Consider the following 20,563-nt stretch of genomic DNA (forward strand, 5'->3'; position numbering starts at 1 on the left):
CCCTTTTCAGGGTCCAGTCCCTCTGGCAAGTTCACAGCTTTCATCCGGGCCGTCTCCCCTGTGGTCTCCCTCTCCCAGCCCATCCTCAAGCTCATCCAGACTGTCTCCAGATCCCAGCACTGCGCCCAGGTCAGGGGCAAAGGTTAACCCCCCCCCCCCCCCCAGCCATGCTCCTGGGTTCTAACGCTGCGGAAGAGAAGGCGAGGGCCCAAGCTACTGCTTTGTTCTCCCTGTTAGAACTAGAGACAGGCCCGAACCAGGTACCCCTGGGCTTTGGGAACATTTGGATTGGATCTGAACCCCTCTCCCACTGAATTGACTGGAAGGGCCCCCATTGACTCCAGCAGGCATTGGATCTGGGGCCATGGTGCCTTAGACCCACTTCTGACAACGGCACATAGAGACCCAGAAAGCCACGGAAAGACCCTGGTAGATCAGCAGGGGTGCTGAGCCCCCGAACCTCCACCAGAAAGTCAGCCCACAGCTGGCGGAAGTCAGCATAGCTCCATTCGCACCGACGGAGCAATGCTAATTTACACCTGTGGAGGATCTGGCCCAACTGATTTCAATGGAGCGATGCCGAATCTCCCCATGTGCGGATCTGACCCACGGACACCTATGGCGTGACACTGATTTATGCCAGCTGGGGGATTCGGGCCCAGTGACTCCAATGGAGTGACACCAGTTCTGGAGCTGGCCCCAGCAACTCTGAAAATCAGACCCAAAGGGTTTATCTGGGGCAAAGGGATGGGAGAGGGAAGAGTTTTATGTACCTTTATTAATCACCCTCTTTAACTAGACCTCGCCCCATGCCCGCAGCCCCGGGCAGGAGCATCCAGCCTTGGCATTACGATTTTTAATTTCGAGCTGGGAGAGTACTTCCAGGCTCCAATTAGAAGCTATTTGCATAGCAAGTAGAAGTTAAAAGCAGCCACAGGTGAGCGGTCGGGCCCCTAGTGACGCCTGGGTTTGTTTGATTAAAGCGAGGGTGGTAGCTGTGAGCCAGGCTCGAACTTTCCAGCTGGGTGGGAGGACTGGGAGGCTGTGGGTTTGGGGCACACCCTCCCGCCCCCTCCCAGACACACAGAGCCACCCACATGTGCTGACCTAGGCGCCCTTGGCTTTGGTTTTAGATCCTAGTCCTGTGGAGCTGCGAGAAGCCTCCCCCACCGAGGGGGAAATGGCCCCAGACAGCAGTGCCTTTGACAGTCATTCACGGCCGGCGGAAAGTAAGCAGTCACCGGGTTGGTTTGTTTGTGGGCCTGCCGTCCCGGGATTTCTCGGGCGGGACAGGGAGGGCTGTGAACGGGCTATGCACCCCCCAGTGCACGGTGGGGCTGCTGCTCTCCGTGCTGTGGCAGCCCGGCCCTCCCAAGGGCCAGGGGAACGTGCAGCCGGGGAACGTGCGGCCAAAGAACCTCAGCCCAGATTTCTGCATCAGGGAGCGGCTCAGCGGTGGCCCAGCCGGGACTCAGCGGCAGGTGCCTGCTGCTCTGCACTAGCCTGCGCTCTCCATGGGATGGGGAAGGGACGGGAGGGGCTCTGGCCCCCTTCCTGACTCTGCTGTTCCCTCTCGTTCCAGGTAAGCGACCGTTTCTTCCCGTACTCGGCCATCGGGACGGATGCAGTGCTGAGCCTGGATGAACACACCAGCCTGTCAACCAGCGAGGTGAGACCCGGGGCTGGAGGGACCTAGATAAAGATGCCTTGTGGGAGAGCAGGGTCTCAAGGGGCTTCACAAGCTGTCCACGGATTAGCCACTGGGCCAACGGGGCCTATCCCGAGTGGCTCCAGCCAACGGGGGGCCCTGGAAAAATGAGCGCCCCCGTGCCCCAACTCACTCTGCCCACCCAGTGTTCCTGCCCTGTCCGGCTCTGCCAGCCCAACCAGTGCTCTGACCCCATGGGGTAGGGGGTGGGGTGGGACTGCAGGCAGAATGGGTGGGGCTCAGGGCCCCACAAAACCATAATCCGCCTCTGTACCCAGAGCACCATGGAAAGTGCAGCCACCTCTCGGCTGGAACGTGGCAGGAGTTCAACAGGGCACAGCAACTCTACAGACCGTGTGATGTGCCGAGTGCCCTCAACTCCCAGGGCCTCCAAAGAATGCTCAGCATCGCAGGATCAGGCCCGAGTTGAGGGCAGGAGGGGCAAATAAACTATGGTGGGAATAGACCCTGTAATAATAATCAAGCTAGAATCTGGCCAGGACGTTGGGGTTAATGCCCCCCTCTTACAAAAAGTGCCCCGGCCCCTGAGCAGCCAGAAGCTCTGCTTTACATCTCTCCAGCACAACACCCCCCGCCGGGTCATTGGCACTTACCACGCTGGGGCACCAGATCTCCCAGGCTAAGCAGGGCTGGGCTGGCTGAGTACTTGAATAAGAGACCTCCAGGAAAAACCCACATGGCAGCATGCCACCTGCTGAATCACCCACGTCTCTCGCTGAGACACCTGGCTGTGCCCAGCAGGCCCTCCACCCAAGTACACGCCTGGCCCAAGGGTGCTTACCGCGTGTGATCCGGCAGGATCACATGGCAGCAGGCAGCCTGGCTTGCAGGCGAGGATTGAGGCATTGCGTTTCTGTTCTTAGCTGGTTGGGGTGTGGCTTGGGGGAGAGGATCCATGTCCTTAAAGGGAGTAAGGAGGTGCAGGTTGCATGGCACAAGGTGTCGAGGCTCGGAGAGGTACTGAGGATGTTTTGAAGACGTGCCCTTTCTTCGCAGAGAGTAGCGATGGTGGTAAAGATCGAGTGGGTCAAATCCAGATGGGCTCTGTCCTAGCCAGGGTAGTTCTGCTCTCCGCAGTGTTCTCCTCCAAATGATGGAGGCGTTTGTCTCCGGATCTGCTGCTAATCGGCCCTGCCCTGGCGGTGACCTCTCTCCGTCTGGCTCCCCAGGTTGACTTTGCCTTTGTGGTGTGGAGGAGTTTCCCTGACCGCATCGTTGGGTTCCCCATGCGGAGTCACTTCTGGGATTCCAACCAGAGCCAGTGGGGCTACACCTCCAAGTGGACCAATGAGTTCTCCATGGTTCTCACCGCAGCTGCGTTCTATCACAGGTAAAGCACCTTCGCCAGAACTTCCGGCCTGAGGGTCCCAGGGAGAGTGAACGCTGGAGGGCTCTGTTCTTCCACCCAAAAGCTCCACTGGAAGATGAACTAGCTTGAAGCCACCCAGTGGTAGGAACTGTCTATAGCCCAGACATGGAGGCTTCAGTCATAACAGGCCTGGGGTTAGATAGCACCTTCCAGCTGAGGATCTCAAAGCACTTACCCTCGACTGAGACGGTGGCTGCCATTTGCTACGTGTCTGTGCAGCGTCCAGGACAACGGGGCCCGGCCTGGCCATGTGCTGGAAGTGGTCCTGCAATGTAGTAACGGACTAATCGAGCCCCATGCCCCGGGAAGGAGTTCAGTAGGGCTAACCTGTTTTGGTCCTGCTTTGAGCAGGGGGTTGGACTAGATGGCCTCCTGAGGTCCCTTCCAACCCTGATATTCTATGATTCTATGAACCTCCATTTGGACACCAGGACAGGGAGGGAGACCTAGGCCAAGCTTTTGAAAAAGAGGAGGCTAAAGGTAGCTCCCTAAATCCATAGGCAGGGACCTGAAGAAGTGGCCGGGATGCAGGGAGTGCTGAGCACCCAGCCCTGTGCATCCAGGAGCGCTTCGACTGGTGCCCGTTTTAGAAAGTCATGGCCTGAGGGTCGAGGGCGGGAGGAGAACGTGGGTCTCCTGCTTTCAGCTCACAAAGAGCAGCCTTCATCCATGCCATGGATGAAGCTGCCCAGCCAAGTGGCCGGTGCATTAGCCTGAGCATCCGTGGCTGGGGAAAGTCCTCTGAAACAGAGGAGAGGCAAGGAACACAGAGCAAGGACAGGGCCTGTCTCCACCCCGGCCTGTGGCACCATGTGGAAGGAGAGAGCTGCCGGGACTTGCACTGTGACTGTAGGAGGCCTTTGGCCCATGGGACATGCTCTGGCCACCCCCAGCCTTGGGGAACGGGATGGTCCCTTGGTGGCAAAGCCAAGCACAGCGGAAATGTACAAGCAGGTCCAGCAGGCTCAAGCTCTTTGAGACACCCCTCCCGTCTCTCCCCCCCCACCCCCGCCGCAGATATTATCACAGTCTCTGCCTTGCTCGCCCCCCCCCCCGCCAGGTATTATCACAGCCTCTTCACCAATTACCTGCCTGCCAGCCTGAGGAGCCTGATCGATCAGCTCTCCAACTGTGAAGACATCCTGATGAACTTCCTAGTGTCTGCCGTCACCAAGCTACCTCCCATCAAAGTGACCCAGAAGAAGCAGCACCAGGAGGTAGGGAGCTGAGAGTGGTGCTTTGGGGCGCCACCGAGACAGGAGCGTACCAGGCATGGCGGGGGAAGGAGGAGGAGCATAGAATCCTCAAAGTTAGGGTTCTCTTGGGCCCCCTCGGACAGTGTGGATGGGTCCTGCTCCCTGGGCCCCCGTGCCCTGCCCTGTTCAGTCCTTAATGACTTAAGCAACAGAGCTGCCTTGTCCCCAAGGGAAGCCATCCCGCACCCTGGTAGAGCTCACCACTAGGCAATGTTTCCCAATAGCCTAAAACATCCAGGCCTTACGTATTAACCTCTCGCTGCTGCTCAGTGCCATATGCCCAGGGGCCACCCTAAATATTTCCTTTACGTCCTCAGGGCTTAGCCCCTTCCAGCACCCGCAGAGAGCTCGGTCTGCTTCCCACCATGCCGCCCAGCCAAGTCCCTTCAGAGCCCTCCTCCTGGGGCAGCGGCCACGTGCAGAGCACAGGGCTGGCGGCAGGCAGGCTGTGTGCATCCTGGAGGAACCAGTCCCAGCTCAGCTCAGAGACTGCTGTGCCCTGTAGGGCAGAGGGAGGGGGAAGGAACTGGAGATGGACAGTCCCCTCAGGCCAAGACAGCAAAATAAAAGACATATACTTACCAGATGGGCAGGAGGTGCAGATTGTAACTGTTAGGTGCAAAACGTTCCCCCTAGAGCTGCAGCAGCTTGTTTCTCCCAGATTTAAAGGGCCAGCCCCAGGAAAGGCATTCTGGGAAAGGCTCCTATCAGAGGGCGACCCCACTGGCCACTGCTTCTGCTTTCCTCCGGGTCCTGGTCTTAGGCCACATCCCCTACAACGAATAACAGGAGCAGCTGCAACATGGCTCCCCCCAGGGGGTTCATTGCTCGGGGTGGGATCTCTCAGAGAGCTGGGGAGTGCCTGGTTCTCTGGCTTGTTCAGGGCCAACCTATGATGTAGGTGGAGAAGGGAAAGCCGTGGAAACTCCCAGCTCTCCCTCTGAGCTATCAGCCCCTTAGCTCCTGCACCTCCACTTCTCCTCTCTCGTTGCCTGCGGTTCGCTCGCCCATGTGTTCTGATCACAGTGCTCCGTCTACCTCCTTCTGTGGTTTTGATGGCTTCCCCTCTCCCTCCTTGGGGGCTGACGAATGAGCTACGGGGTCAAATGCCTCTAATTTAGGGTCTGCTCCTTGTCCTGCTGAAATCAATGGCAAAACCACCATTGTCTTCTTGGGAGCAGGGTAAGTCCCTAAGTCTGTGCAATAGCCCTGAGCACTCTCTTCTCCTCTTGCGCCCCGCAGAGGTCTAAGAGCGCGGCCGTCTCCAGCGGGAACCTGCGGTTCTCCCAGCGCCAGGACTGCCTCAACCAGTTCGCAGCCTGGTTTGGCTACATGCCGCTGGTGCACTCGCAGCTCCGCCTGGACCCCGTGCTGTTCAAGGACCAGGTGTCCGTGTTGCGTAAGAAGTACCGGCACTTAGAGAAACCCTAGCGCCAGGGAGAGCCCAGCGGAGCCCTTGGGAAGCAAAGCTGGAAAGGAGGCAGCCACTGTCCTGGCCGCATTATTCCCATGCTCCGAGGATACCGGACTGAGCTGGGATTCCAGTGCTACAGACTTTAACGTTACTGATCTAGCCGCCGTTACAGCCACGCGAACGGGAATCCCAGTGGGGCCTGGGGCAACGTTCCTTGCTTAGACCTCCCTAATGCTGGGCTCTGAGCGGGACATGCTCACATTAACGGTAGCTGGCGAGATACTGGAAGGAATTTCTGTCTTTATTGGGTTTTACCAGTACAAATAAAGGTTTCCAGGGATGCTGGGCGCTTCCATTTCTTGACCTGCCTCTGGAGTCTCAGCTGGGTTTGAATGTATATTCCATTGATTGTCCTGGTGGCAGCCACAATCCCTATTTCAACTCACCAGAAATACAGGAGCAGAAATAGGGTCCTGTGGAAGTGCGGGAACACAATCCAGGGATCATCCCTCCCTCTGCTGCCGCTAGGGGTCAGCACCTGTCCATGATACTCACACTGGGGAGCTGTTGTAATGTTTCCTGCCCTGTTAGGAGTTTGATCTTCCATGAATCCAAACTCATTTAATCTGGAATAAGCATCAAGGGTCTGTTTTATACCCATGCATTGAACAGCTCAGACTCAGCACAAGGCTGAGAATGAAGCCCAGTCATCCTCCCATCAGCAGACAAAACTGGTTATTGTCCTCAGATAAAAATAACCGTGGGTCCAGTCGGATGTGCCTCAGAACAACTATTGTGTCCGGTTCTGGATGTGCCACCTAAGGGCCCAGGGAGATGTCTAGAAAGCTCCTGTGTCTGTGACTCGCCTTGTCTACCTGTTCTTGCCAACCCACGAGGTCAAAAATCATGAATCAGGCCACCAAAATTACGAGAGATGATTTTTAAGCCCGAGAGGTAAAAAAGTAGTAAATGGTGCATTTTTTCCTTTGCCTTGGGATGATGGAACATTTAGGGGGTCACATTTTTCCAGGTTTTCTCTGCAACCAGGAGAGCTAAAAACGTACTTTTTTATTCCCAGTGAAAGCCAAGAGTCTCACATAATCACCTGACTCCAGGAGCAGGGGCTTTAAGACAAACATCAACTATCATGTGATTTCTGATTAAAATCGCTAGGGTTGGCAACAATGGCTACCAGGCATGTTCTGCTCAACACAGCAGCACTAGTGTAAGGCTCGTGGGGTTAAATCACCTCGCACGGCAATCGTGTGCACTCAGGAGGGACTTTATTGTTCTTCCTGATGGAAACTTAGCTCAGGCTCTCGGCGGGGCAAAGCAATTACCTCCAAGCCTGTATCGTTTCTACGTGTTCCCCTAAAACGCCTCCTAGCAGCATTCTGTATTAAGCAAAGCCGTGCAATGGGAACCAGGACACCTGGCTTCTACTTCCAGATCTAGCAGGGAAAGCTGTTGAGTAATCAGAGCAGGGAACAGTGAGGCAGAACGCCTGGCTTCTCTTCTTAACTCAGGCTCGCTTTGGCCCAAGGTATTCCGGTACCTCACATCGAATCATAGAATCTCAGGGCTGGAAGGGACCTCAGGAGGTCATCTAGTCCAACCCCCTGCTCAAAGCAGGATCAATCCCCAGTTTTTGCCCCAGATCCCTAAATGGCCCCCTCAGGGATTGAACTCACAGCGGTGGGTTTAGCAGGCCAATGCTCAAACCACTGAGCTATCCCTCCCGCACATAACTTTGAGGCTTTGGCCTTTGTGACCATGGCGAAGTCGCTTAGTGAGCCCTTTTAAAAAATATAGGCCTAATTATGGGTGCCCAGCTTGAGACCCTCAAGCCTGAGTCTCACCTTGTGTCGAGCACCCCAAATCCTGTTGAATCTAAGGGGAGTAGTGGGTCCTGCAGCTCAGGCCCTCGTGTTACAAGTTGGGTGCTTGGCAAATGGACACCAAGTTAGCAGATGCTTTTGAGAACATAGGCCTTGGCCGCTCTGTGCCTCAGTTTCCCATTGGTAAAAGCTACTTTTCCCTCGCTATACTTCCTTACCTTCAACCACCATTCCAGGGGACATGCAGATGATGGGTTCTGCTCAGAGAGGTATTGTGGGGCCTCAAGTTTGATTAGCTAACCACCAGTTGGCTTTTGGCTCATGCACTAAGCTCCAGAGGTCCCAGGTTCAATCCCACCCACTGACGACCAGGGTCTATCATGGTTACATGAGCACAAAGGGTTAGCTCTGTGTGCTTTGGCCTAAAAAGAACTCATGCGGGACCGTGGACTCAGCAAGACAGGGCACCGTTGTGCAGAAATTCATGCTGTTAAAGCACTGCAGCAGCTGTTGCCAAAATTCTTGTGGCACTGCTGTGGGGAAGTTCGCAGCAGAGTCATATTGTTCAGTTTCTGAGCTGAACAAAGGCAGCATTATTAGCGATGAAACCGACAACCTGAGCGCTTGCTGAGCAGAACCTGTCAATGGCAGAGAAAGAAAGAAAGGCCAAACGGAAGTCATTAGCTCCTATTTAAACAGCCATAAACATGAATTTGGACCAGCCTCAAACAAGAAGATAAATGAGACAGAGCAGCTGCTTTTGAAGCAATGTGCCGAGGAGGCAGTTAGGTTGCTGCCGGGGTCTCCAGAAGTGCTTTGGTTAAGGTTCTCAGGATTATGGGCTCAGAAAATGATGCTTATAAATAAAGCTGGAGCGAGGCTGGATGGAGACAATGAAGTCATAAAGAAATCCTGACGGTGGATTTCCCACTGGAATTTCAGCTGGGGTGATCTGAAGGAAATAGCTGAACATGTTGTGAAAGCTACAGGGCTCCCACAGCGTATTTCTGATCATTCAGCCTTTAATTGCGTCCCCATGATACAAATATCTCGCCTTTATCCCTCTCCTCTGCCAGGTTCCACAAACGGGAATTGCCTCACCCACCACTGAAATGCAGCCTCCTCTGGGGTGGAATGCAGCGGTAATTGAGCAACACACACCAATGGCACACAAGATTTTGATGAGGAAAGTGAAGAATACCACTTCCAGCTTAAATTGTTGGCAAGCTTTTAGGGAGGCAGATGCCCAAATTGGAATTTAGCCAGGGCACGGGAGTTAACATCCTGTAATTCTTGTAGAAGGGGTCCAGGACTGTATAAATAGCTACGAATGGTCAGGATGGCTGGCTACCTAGCAAGACAGTGTTGCCTAGTGGAGCTCAGGACTAGGACCAGTGATACCTAGGTTCTAGTCCCAGGACAGCTGCTGGGTGATCTTGGGAAGTCATGGTGCCTTGCTGTGCCTCAGTTTCTCCATCTGTAAAATGGGGACAGTAATAGCTCATTCATAACTGATGTGTGTGAAGATTAATTAGTTAATATCAAGTAATTTTCTGTATAAGTGTACTTGTTTTTAAGTCTCCCAGTCAAGTCCTAACCAAGCCCAGTCTTCTTAGCTTGGGAAGGTTGCTCAAAATCCACATCTGACACTGACCCATTTGACTCACAAACCTATTAAAACCCTCCGGTGAGGTCAGCCTGACTGTGAGAAATGAATGGAGATTCCTACAGACAGGACCAGATCTTCAGCAGGTGTAAATGGATGGAGCGCACTGTCTGCAGTGCTGCTAAGCTGATTTACGCCAGCCAGGCCCTTGTGAAGCTACGCTGATTTACTGCAGCTGAGGATCTGGCCCGACAAGGTGAAAGTGGTTTCTCTAGCAGAGTCATTAAGGCCAGGGCTTTCCTTGCCTTTGCTGCTTTGAAAAATGACAGCTCCACCCATTGCCCGAGAGAGCCATAAAAACGTTCTGAGCAGTCTATAAACAATGGGAAGCCAAGCCCGTCAGGAGTGATTATTTCATAAAGAGGGTGGCTCGTAACCTCTGTGTCGTAAATATCATTCCACCGCGGCTGCATAAATAACCCTGGTTTTATTTCCAAGCCGCACTGCGAGCGGCACCGTAAATAATCCTGGGACAATCATTCGTGCAAGGGAGCAGGCCTCGTTGCCCATAAAACATGCCTATGGGCACAGGCTCCCTCTCCCTGCGGGGGCTTAGCTCCGTCTAGACGGTGCTGAGCACCCATAACTCCAAACATGTCGATGCCCGGCCTGCCCTAAATCAATCTGTCACTTGGGCATCAAGGAACTGACCTGATGGATCTTTCTGCCAGCGCCTGCCACTAGTGACTGACCAGAGGCAACCAACCCATTGCACTGTTCATACCCTTCCTGCCACTGGCTGCAACGCACCTCACTGGCTGTTGCTGGCCTTCACGCGGCACTGCTGTGAGGAAGCTCGCAGCGGAGCCATGTTCAGTTTCTTTGAGCCTAGCAAAAGCAGCGTAGCAGAGATGAGCTGCTGAAAGCATCCATCATCCCAAAGTCAGTTATCCCCCCTCCCCGCCCCGCCCTGCTCCTCCTTTCTGCTCCGCATGGTCACGGGCAATCTTCGTCAACAGGTGTGAGCTGTTAAAACCTGGCTGGGCGGGGGAAGGGTGGGGGAAGGAGCTGTCATAAGCGCCGATGAAGGCAGGATGGGGCCTGACCCGTGAGGTTTGCACCGTTGGGGTTGGAGGGGCTGAAACTTCCCCCTCACCTGCGTGGAGACCCAAAGGCACCAGCCTGGCTGCAGCTGGTCTCTCTAGTGCCCCCTGCAGGGCCCACTGGGGTAACGCAGCACCCACTTGTCAGGGCTGTGCCTCTAAGGGCGGGTTGACACGGCAATAAAAACCCCACAGCATGGAGTCCTGGAGCCCAGGGCAACTGACTTGGTCTGCGGGGCTAGAAATTCCAGCGTAGCCATTCAGGCTAGGGCTGGAGCCTGGACTCAGCAAGAGACCCGCATGGGGTTTCAGAGCCTAGGGTTCCAGCCCAAGCCCAAATGTGATTATGTTCCCCCCGCCCCTTTTATTAAGAGCGGGAATTTATTTTTCTGTCTCTCAGTGTTCAGCATTTGAAAAATAATCACTTCCCATCCATCCATCAGGTTTCACTTCCTTAGCATTTGGCTGTCGATGCCATTGCTTACCCAGGCAGAGAATCTTGCAGGAAATGTGTAAGACTGCCAGTTCTGCGTAAGGCCCCCAGCGACTCTCCCTCCGGTAGCGTGTGCAAGTGACTGACGGGTGCAAAAAATGGGAAAGGGTGCAGAGGCTCGTGAAGCACGCAGCTCTTCCTCATTCAGGGGGAATGGGGCTGCTCAAATTCCTAGCAAGGTCAAAAAGCCAACAGCTGCCTGCAGCAGCATCACATGAGCTGGGCTCATGTAGAGCTGGGGGTTGTATGCACATCTGTCGGCTGGGGGGAAGCAACAGTGCGGGGACTGGAAGGCTTTTGCTCTCAGCGATGGCTTGCAGACATCTGTCCCTGTTTGCAGTGCTTTCTAGGGGGGCCTTTTAGAGCTGTTGGTTTTGAAGTGGAAGTTTGCAGGGGAAAGAAAATGGAGAGGGACAACTGGTTTTGGGGGAAGCAATGTAACTGGGGTCTGGGTTTATTCTGGTGGAGATCATTAGCTATGCCTTAAGGTAGGGCTACACTGAAATTAATGACCTGTAACAGGGCTGCTGGCTGGCCCTTGTCAGCTGACTTGGGCTCACAGGGCTTGGGCTAAAAAGTGCAGTTAAAATTAAGTAAAATTGTGTTTTTAGTGGAGTGAAAAACAATCGACTAAAATAGAGTAGGTAATGGCAGTAACAGTGCCTGTTACAGAAAGTAAGCAGATTTTATTTATCTCTACTAAAGAGAGTGTACAAAGTATACACGTGTGTTTCTGATATCTACGTTAAGGCTCCAAAACTGATACCTGAAGGCTTGGGATTGGGAATATCTTGCTGTATTATCTCCTGATTGTTCTAAACTTACATATACACTTAAAATATGGCTTTAGGTGGCGTTTGTATATATATGTTTTTCTTTCTTTATATAGAAATTAGATACAGTGTTCCCGTCAGCTAATTTCTAAGTTGTTAGCGGCAAAAAACCTAGAGTTCTCAGGTGCCTATGTTGCACCGCCCCCAAAATGTGAAATGGCGCCCCTGGATCAGACTAGACGTTCCCGCTGCTCCTATGGCAAACCAAGCAGTCGAGAGCACGCTGAAGAGTGCAAGGCTCTCCCACACAGAGCATGAAGCCAGAGGGACAGAATCGTTTAATCTGCTTTATTTTCAGAATATTAAAAGTGATGCTCCCTGTTTGGGATGGGATGAAAGTGAAATAAAAAGAAAAGCAAAGAAAAGAAAATGTCACTGTCTCTCAAACACAGCGCAGGGGAGAACACGGTCATATCACCTCATCCCAATGCCCCAGGGACTGGCACCCTGCTGCCTCCGAACGGCCACTTGACCACAGCGCGTCCTTGTTCGGGGAGGCGGCAAAGGAGCTCTGAGGTCGCAGCATTTCCAGGACTGTTGGTCCACAGTCGGTCACCGATTCCCCCGCCCTGTGCAGAGAGGCGCTCAGTCGGAGGGGCTCTGGCACTCCCGGCAGTCTCTCATGTCCTCAGAGTAGTTCTCGATCTGGATGGTGGTGGTGTGGAAGTTGAACGCCCCTTGCAGTTGGGAACTAGCCTCCTTCAAGATTGTCTGTGCGTCAGTGTTTTCATCTGGAACCAACACAAGCATGGAAGCTGGAGAGGTCACGTAGTGGGGTAAAAACTTGGCCTTTGAGCCTGCCAGGGTGCACTACATCCATAGACCCAGATAGAGCTATCGTCTCGCCAACAGATAACAGTGCTCCAGCTCAGTCACAAGTGACAGGAATCGCTGGGTGAAAGGCTAGCTGCTGCATCATACAGGGGGTCAGAGGAGAGGACCACCATGGTCCCTTCTGGCTTTAAATAAAAATAAAGAAAGCTAAAAGTGATTTTTTTCAGGACACAGTCACTACCCGGAGTCCAGTCGGGACTGCCTAGGCCAATCAGTTTGCAGGATCAGGGTCTTAAACTGTATAATCTGGGGGGTGCAGGGAATCACATTCTCTTATCTAAGCGAGACCTATGCAAAACCCACCCAAAGCACAAAGGTCTCTTGGGATGGAAACTTGTGCAAAGCCATCAAAAAAAAAAAAAAAGGGCCCCAATTTTGTACTAAAGGATCATGAGCTTCTGGGTGAACCTAAGCAGAGCTCTGAGCTGGACACAAAACCAGGCAAAGCCGGTGCAGCATTGAGGAATCTCCCATGATCCTCCATGTCCAACAGCTTTTCTGCCAAGAGCGCTTGACGCCTCCAAAGCGCATCTTCTTGGAGCACGCTGCTCTACCCCCAGGGTCCGATCCAATGCCACCGGAGCGACGGGAGCACTTCTACCAGGTCCTAAATGTGTGCCGTGTTGCTGTGGCCGGGTTGGTCCCAGGATGTTAGACAGACAAATGGCTGAAGTGGCATCTTTTAGTGGACCAAGTCCTGCTGGTGAAAGAGACGAGCCTTCCAGCTCTTCTTCAGGTCTGTGTCAGCTCAAAGGCTCGTCTCTTTCACCAGCAGGAGTTGGTCCAGTAAAAGATATTCCCTCCCCCACCTTGTCTCTCTAATGGGCAGGCAGGGTAGATACTTACTGATAGCTATATGGACTGACAGCACTGGGTGCGAGACAGTCAGGGCCCAGATGTGGAGGCTGTGAAGGGCTTTCACACCATTGATGGACAGCAAGATCTCCTTCACGTTGTTGAAGTCCACCCCTTTTGGGGTACCTTCAAGACAGCAAGAAGCACACAGGGTCAGAGCCCCACATCAGCAGGAAAGGGAGGTACCCTGTAACCCACAGGAGAACATACCACAGGGGCGGGACTGGGTTAACTACCCTGCTCTGTGGAGCTCCTTACCTTCCATCAGAACAAGGACGACATCCCGGAGGATGGTGAGTGTGGTTCCAAGGACCAGGATTGAGAACAGGAAGGTACAGATGGGGTCTACGTATTTGTACTCTGGCTGGTGGGAGGAGGAAAGCAGTTACTCAGTATATTTAATGTAAAGCTCACAAATGCCTCATATTCAAACAATGGCCCTCAGACTCCACGTAATCTCATTACACAATGCTCAGTGGTTTCCTTCCTGAGCTACTCAGCTTCATGCCAAACGAAAATTCCATTTTTCATCTGCAATTGTACTGTGTGTTGTGACAGCTGAACAGATCACAAGCTAAGCAGAGGTGCAGCCTGGTCACTGCTTGGATGGGAGGCCTCCAGGGAACATCCAGGTGCCAATAATTCAAAATGCTGCACTATTTCCTCTGAAAGAAAAGGAGTACTTGTGGCACGTCATTTGCAAATTGGATACTATTAATTTAGGCTTAAATAGAGACTTGGAGTGGCTAAGTCATTATGCAAGGTAGCCTGTTTCCTCTTGTTTTTTCCTACCCCCCCCCCAGATGTTCTGGTTTAACTTGGATTTAAACTTGAAGAGTGGTCAGTTTGGATGAGCTATTACCAGCAGGAGAGTGAGTTTGTGTGTGTATGGGGGTGGGGGGGATGTGAGAAAACCTGGATTTGTGCAGGAAATAGCCCAACTTGATTGTCATGCACATTGTGTAAAGAGTTGTCACTTTGGATGGGCTATCACCAGCAGGAGAGTGAATATGTGTGGGGGGGTGGAGGGTGAGAAAACCTGGATTTGTGCTGGGAATGGCCCACCTGATGATCACTTTAGATAAGCTATTACCAGCAGGACAGTGGGGTAGGAGGAGGTATTGGTTCATATTCTCTGTGTATATATAAAGTCTGCTGCAGTTTCCACGATATGCATCTGATGAAGTGAGCTGTAGCTCACGAAAGCTTATGCTCTAATAAATTGGTTAGTCTCTAAGGTGCCACAAGTACTCCTTTTCTTTTTGCGAATACAGACTAACACGGCTGTTACTCTGAAATATTTCCTCTGAGTAAAGGTTTGCTGGTATAGGAAAGTGTCCAGCAGAGGGCAACAAAAATGATTAGGGGGCTGGAGCACATGATTTATGAGGAGAGGGAACTGGGATTATTTAGTCTGCAGAAGAGAGGAATGAGGGGGGATTTGATAGCTGCTTTCAACTACCTGCAAGGGGGTTCCAAAGAGGAGGGATCTAGACTGTTCTCACTGGTACCAGATGACAGAACAAGGAGCAATGGTCTCAAGTTGCAGTGGGGGCGGTTTAGGTTGGATATGAGGAAAAACTTTTTCACTAGGAGGCTGGTAAAACACTGGAATGGGTTAGCTAGGGAGGTGGTGGAATCTCCTTCCTTAGAAGTTTTTAAGGTCAGGCTTGAAAAAGCCCTGGCTGGGATGATTTAGTTGGGGATTGGTCCTGCTTTGAGCAGGGGGTTGGACTAGATGACCTCCTGAGGTCCCTTCCAGCCCTGATCTTCTATGATTCTAGTGTAGAAGCAATTTATAGTGTCAAAAAAAGTGCATGAGATCCTGACACAAGCATTTTTTTGGCAGCATAATTGTACATGTGAAACTCTGAGCAGCGTAGTAATGTTGCAAATAAAATCACATCCCTTAGCGACATTACTATGCAGACAAAAATTTTCAGTATAGACCTGGCCTGAGTGTGGACCCCAATGCCCTAGTGTAGCATCACCGGACCTCCTGCCTCCTTGCTGATGAGAAGAGAAGCAGAGATCCTGACCATGTGTGGACAATAAGGATCATATAGCACAGAGCTGAGGCATCAGTGTCTCCACTAAGTTCCAACTTGGATAGCTGCATCCCTGCATTCCCCTGAAGTTTCAAGTTCACACATAATTCCTTACTTTCTATCCTACATGGTTGTGCAATGCTGCTAGGCAGCTGCTGCATGCCATTCCAGAGGTGGCTGCATTTCTGTGGTGGGTGAAGTAAGTGAAATGCAATTGAAAAAAAAAATTCATATATAATCTGTGTTCTGCCACTAACTTCCTCTGTGTCCTTGGGCAAGGCATTCGGGGAAACTAAGGCAGAGAGGTTAAGTGACTTTCTCAAGGACAGAGAAGGAATTACCAGCAGAGCAAAGATAAGAACGCAAGAGTTCCTGGCTCCCAGTCCTGTGCTCGGACCACACCTGCGGCCTGTGCTCAGACCACACCTCTTCCTTCCTCCACCTAGGACAGCACGCTTCATGCTCCAGCTTCCATGCCACAACAAATGAAAGATCCCTCGTACATCGCGCAGTGGGGAGTTTCCAGCCCTCTGCGCCCAGACACTCTTAGCAACAGAGCCCGTACCTTGAAATATATGATGTATGCAGCTACCAGGACACCAACGCTCTGCAGCAGGTCCCCGACCACATGGATAAAGGCGGCCTGGACGCTGGTGTTCCCCTGCTTGCTGTGCCCACGGTGGCTATGGCCGTGGTGGCTGTGCCCATGACCTGACTGGTGAAGAGCGACTCCCATTCTGCAGGGAAAGACGGAGCAGCAAGGTCACAGAGCGTGGCACCTCAGCCCACGGCCTCCTCCCATGCCTTCTGCACCAGTCGAGACAAGCCCTGCCTGCAGAGGGGCAAAGCCACCTCCCCTCCATCTCCCCATGCAGGGTGCAGCGCGAGTTTCCACCCTGCTCTCGCTGCCAGCTTCCGACCCGGACTGCAACGTACGGCGCTAACCACAGACCCTCTGGCCTGCGTCACTCTGGCTCAGTAACAGAGGGCCTGGAACCCTGACACAGAGGGAGGCTCAGATCCTCAATCCTATGCCCCACTGCTTGGGTCAACAGAACCCCAGTCTGGTAGTTCCCAGTAGAGGCCGAGGAGACAGCTGAGAACCCCGCAGCCCCCTTGGTGCCCTGGATTCTAGTGCAAGCCGCGTGCAGCGGACACTAGCTCCAGGGAGCGCGGGGGTGGGAAGGAGGGGAGAGGAGCACAGAGCCCTTCACAGCCACTTCCAAACTCACTTGCAAAATCCCTGCTGGCATTCTACCAACCAAGGCCCTGCCCCTGCTCCCAGTGGAAATCAACGGCCAGACTCTCAGGGGCTTCCAACGGGAGCAGGATCGGGCTTCGGGAGACCGCTAATCCCCGGATTAATCGCCTGTTTGGACGGGCAGGCCTTTCGGATTGGCCAGAAGAAACATTCCAGTGTGAGGGATTAACCTTTGCAATTTGACCAGCAATGAATGACCCTTCCCGCCCCATCGCCTTGGAGTGTTCTCAGAGGAGCCAAGAGCCAGTGACTCGGCCGGACGTACATGATATTCACCGCCACAGCGCAGGCGGAGGTGATGAGCATGGCGTCCCCTTCGATCTCATAGTTGTTTGAGAGCAGACGCTCCACGGCCAGATAAACCAAGACTCCAGTCACCACCCAGATCGACAGCACTGAGACCAGAGCCCCCAGGATCTCTGCAGAGACAGCCCGGCACACGCAGGGTTAGAGAGCAAGAAACACACAGCAAATCCTCCTCCAGACACCCAGCACTCGCCACCCTGTGGGACAGCGGCCACGGAGCCTCATGCAGGGACTTCTTGGCTTCACGGCTGCCTCCCCAGGGCTGCACAGAATCCCAGATTCCCCCAGCGCCAGGGACTGAGAGTGGGGTCTGTGGTGAGCCACTTCCGTTGGCCTTATGCAGCTCCTGCACCAGGGGAAATTGCAACTCCTTTATGGTCCATATACAGCACCGGAGCAGCATATAGGGGCTGGAGCTGGGAGGGGGGTGTGCAGAATTGACCCCTAAAGGCTGGTTTACATGGGGAAATATTCTGGCATAGCTCTAGCAGAATAACGATTCTTCCACTCTAGCTATACTGGTCAATTTCCGCAGGAGGACTAGTCCTAATTATGTTTAACAATTCTAAGTCACCCCCTCATTGTTGCTTCTGATCCACACCTTTCCTCCAGCCCCTCGGCTCGTCAATCACACCACCTTACCCTCCCCTTGTGCCCCCCTCTGAAACATAGCTGACGTGTCCTCTCTGAATTCAGCTCTCTGGGCACAAGTTGCACCTCTGTACTCTCCCAGTCTAGTTAAAGCTACACAACCCCGTCTAGTGTGGATGCAGTGACGCTGGTAATAAAGGTGCGTACCCCTGTATCATTTATACCTGTAAGGGAAGGGGCATAAGCTATACCAGAACAAGGTCTGATCTACACAGATTTTGTACCAGTTTATTTCACTCCAAAGTGTAATTTTTTAAACCTAGTTACTCTGGTACAGCTGCTGGTGTGGATGCAATTATACCTTCCCATATGGAAATGAGCTATTTACTAGATAAGCACCTTTATACGGGTAAAACCGCATCCATACTAAGCGGATACCATTTTAACTATCCCAGGATGGGTAAAGCAATACAACCTTTGAGTTTAGACAGGGCCTAATGGACCTTTACCCCAAGAGAGCTACGTGTGTGCTCGGAGCGGTACAGATGTAACTATTTCAGTTAAATGCCACCTTCCCGCACTGAAATCATGACAGCCTATTTGATATATATGATATGATAGGATAGCCTGTAAACATCTATTTACAGACCAGGCCTCAGTCTGCAAGGCTGGTGGTCCGGCACTTTCCACAGCGTTAGCTCAAAGTTAGGAAAAAATTAATGACGTCAAGATGACGACAGCAGAAAAACACCGTGGAGATGGCCGGGAATGGAGAGCGGAGAAGGGGACTGGGTATCTCACAAATGCCAGAGAGAAGAGACAGACAAAGGGAGACTGGCAATGGGAATGCTAACAGACCTTTAACAACTGCAGCACTAAAGAGCCTCTGTAAGAATGTAGAGAGCAAAGGCAGTTGGCGGTTTCCCCGCCCTTGGGCAGATAGTGGGCTGAAATAAATCTACCCAGCATGTGGGCTTTCAGCTGCTGCATTTCGCAGGAGGCTCTCCTTGACTTCAGCAAAGCTGTTCCCCTGGTTAGAACTGCAGCTAAGTGATGAGCTAACTCTCGGGTTGCCCTCAGATGGAAGTTAATAGGGGTGGCCCTTAAAGGAGGGAGGGAATTACTGTACCCAAATACCAGGTCAGAACAAGGAAAGGGGAACATCCCATTCCAGCAGGAGTGCCACGGGGCTGGTTACAACTGGACTCAACGTGATGGGGAAGTACTTGCTGCCAGAAGGGCCCAGTGGCTCAGCATGGGTGTTTGCTGGGGTAGGGTCCCACAGGGGTAACTAATGATCTTAGAGCCAGAGGTGCCAACGATCCTGGAACAGTGGATCCACAGGGGCAGTAAAAAGGGACAATCACAAGGCTCACCGGCTCGGGGGAGTCGGGTTAGCAAACAGCTTGCACCCAGATTTCTGTGATCCCCCCGTGCATTCAGGTGTGTGCTCTGCAGGGTTGGGTCTGTTGGATCCCAGTTCTTAGCCTGCACTGGCCAGATGGGACTTGTGTGGGATCTGGACATCTTCCCCATCCCCCACTGCTCTGCAAGTGTCCCTCCCTCCCCTCTCCATTCAAGAGCCTTTGCAAACCCCACACCAAGGAAACTCCCTTCCTTTCAGATAAACCCAGCAGCAGAAAGGAGCATTATTAGATGTCACCACACCCAGTGTTGTTCTTCCATTGAGCACCTGGGCTTCATATCCTGCCCTGCAGGGGAATACACTCAGCAAGTTACCTGCTCGGTGCCAGCCAAAGTTCATTGTTTTGGTAGCCGGCCGTGAGGCCATCCACAGGGAAAACAGACTCATCATCATGCTGGCGAAGTCCGTCAGCAGGTGGGCTGCGTCTGTCATGATGGCCAGGCTGTGGGACAGGTATCCCCCTGAAGTCGTGGAGGAGAAAGAATGAGTCAGTGAAAGGATGGAAGCCTCCAGGAGCACCAATGCTGCCCCTATGCCCGTCACAGACAGGGCACGCGACCAGTGCCGAGGAAACCCTGAAGAAAGATCAGAGTCCATGTGATGGCGGGCTCCTGAGACCAGAGGGGCTCCTGGTTATAACCGGAGCCTGCTGCAAAATACTCACCTGGGTTTTCATTGTGTCTGCCACTTTAACCCAGGGCCCCTCTGGCAGTTTTTGCCACCAGTTTCAATGGGCTTAGGATCAGGGCCCTAAGGTTTGATCCTACCAAGTGCCCACCTTGCGGGACGAAGCCCTTACCCAGATACACAATTATATTTTTGGGATTAGCTGTTTGAACAATGAAATGCAACTACTTCTAGGGCAGACCGTGGCAGCTGTTTAATAGCCACACATAACAGTTTAGGGAGGAGGTGGAGAAAAATCTCTTGTCCAATCTAGCTGTTCCAGCATCTTGGCTCTTACCAGCCAAGGAAGCCATACAACATAGGCTACTTTGGCGTCTTACCTATGACTTCTCCTGTCATGAAGACCAGGCAGATCACAGATGCGATGTAGAGTTTCCTTCGAGCCCGCTGCTTTTCGGAATCGTAGTGGCTGCCAGCAGCCCAGTTGGAATGACAATGCTGGTTCCCCGGGAGGCCCAGCTCGATGGAGGACATGTCTGGAATGTACTTGAGCATGGAATTATGAAAGTTCTTCTCGGAGATGCTCAGATAGGACCTGAATGACAGAGAGTCACCGTTACTGATCACCCTTGGGAACTGCTGGCTGAGAAACTCGGGGAGAGGGTCTGAAAGGGGGAAAGAGATTTCCAATTGAAATTAAAATGATGCCCCTTTGTGCCCAAGGCCCTTCCCTTCCCACCCCCCAAAGGAAATGTGCCCCAGGGTTTTCAAGAGAAGCTAGGGATTTTTGGGTGCCCACCTTGAGACGCCCAATTCTCAGATAGTGCTGGAGCACTCACCCTCTGAAAGCCAGACCCCTTGGTGGCATCTCATTCTGGGCACCCTAAAAATCACCAGTCACTCATGAAAGCCCTGGGCCAAGTCTAGCTAGTCTCCCCTGCTTGAAAACTCCCCTCCATCCAGGGAGGACTGGA

The 20,563-nt window shown here is 52.8% G+C and overlaps 2 protein-coding genes across 2 annotated transcripts in view; one reads left to right on the forward strand and one right to left on the reverse strand.

Annotated features, from left to right (window-relative positions):
- EXTL1 (exostosin like glycosyltransferase 1) overlaps nucleotides 1–6,109 on the forward strand; it is a 46,677-nt gene extending 40,568 nt beyond the window's left edge. The window contains exons 6-11 of the mRNA XM_073317779.2: nucleotides 11–129; nucleotides 1,134–1,229; nucleotides 1,583–1,669; nucleotides 2,899–3,059; nucleotides 4,159–4,315; nucleotides 5,597–6,109. Of these exons, the coding sequence (XP_073173880.1) occupies nucleotides 11–129; nucleotides 1,134–1,229; nucleotides 1,583–1,669; nucleotides 2,899–3,059; nucleotides 4,159–4,315; nucleotides 5,597–5,785 (809 nt within the window). The 3' untranslated portion in view covers nucleotides 5,786–6,109. The remainder of the gene's footprint in view (nucleotides 1–10; nucleotides 130–1,133; nucleotides 1,230–1,582; nucleotides 1,670–2,898; nucleotides 3,060–4,158; nucleotides 4,316–5,596) is intronic.
- A 5,823-nt stretch (nucleotides 6,110–11,932) lies between these two features.
- Nucleotides 11,933–20,179, reverse strand: SLC30A2 (solute carrier family 30 member 2). The gene is made up of 7 exons (XM_073317617.2): nucleotides 19,970–20,179; nucleotides 19,277–19,423; nucleotides 16,905–17,058; nucleotides 15,944–16,115; nucleotides 13,589–13,694; nucleotides 13,322–13,456; nucleotides 11,933–12,372 (listed from the first exon to the last, which is right to left on the reverse strand). Exons 1-7 carry the CDS (start codon nucleotides 20,142–20,144, stop codon nucleotides 12,227–12,229), a joined length of 1,035 nt encoding a protein of 344 aa, XP_073173718.2. The 5' UTR covers nucleotides 20,145–20,179; the 3' UTR covers nucleotides 11,933–12,226.
- Between the last annotated feature and the right edge of the window lie 384 nt (nucleotides 20,180–20,563).

Source organism: Lepidochelys kempii, chromosome 19 (assembly GCF_965140285.1).
Source record: "Lepidochelys kempii isolate rLepKem1 chromosome 19, rLepKem1.hap1, whole genome shotgun sequence".
Lineage (NCBI taxonomy): Eukaryota > Metazoa > Chordata > Testudines > Cheloniidae > Lepidochelys > Lepidochelys kempii.

What these genes read in the sequence shown, in the direction of transcription:
- SLC30A2 (XM_073317617.2), bottom strand. Translation starts at nt 20,144, where the DNA reads ATGCTCAAGTACATTCCAGACATGTCCTCCATCGAGCTGGGCCTCCCG. An exon ending in CATGACAGGAGAAGTCATAG is followed by an intron (nt 19,424 to 19,969) that starts GTAAGACGCCAA and finishes CCACGACTTCAG; the next exon opens with GGGGATACCTGTCCCACAGC. An exon ending in CTTTGGCTGGCACCGAGCAG is followed by an intron (nt 17,059 to 19,276) that starts GTAACTTGCTGA and finishes CTGTCTCTGCAG; the next exon opens with AGATCCTGGGGGCTCTGGTC.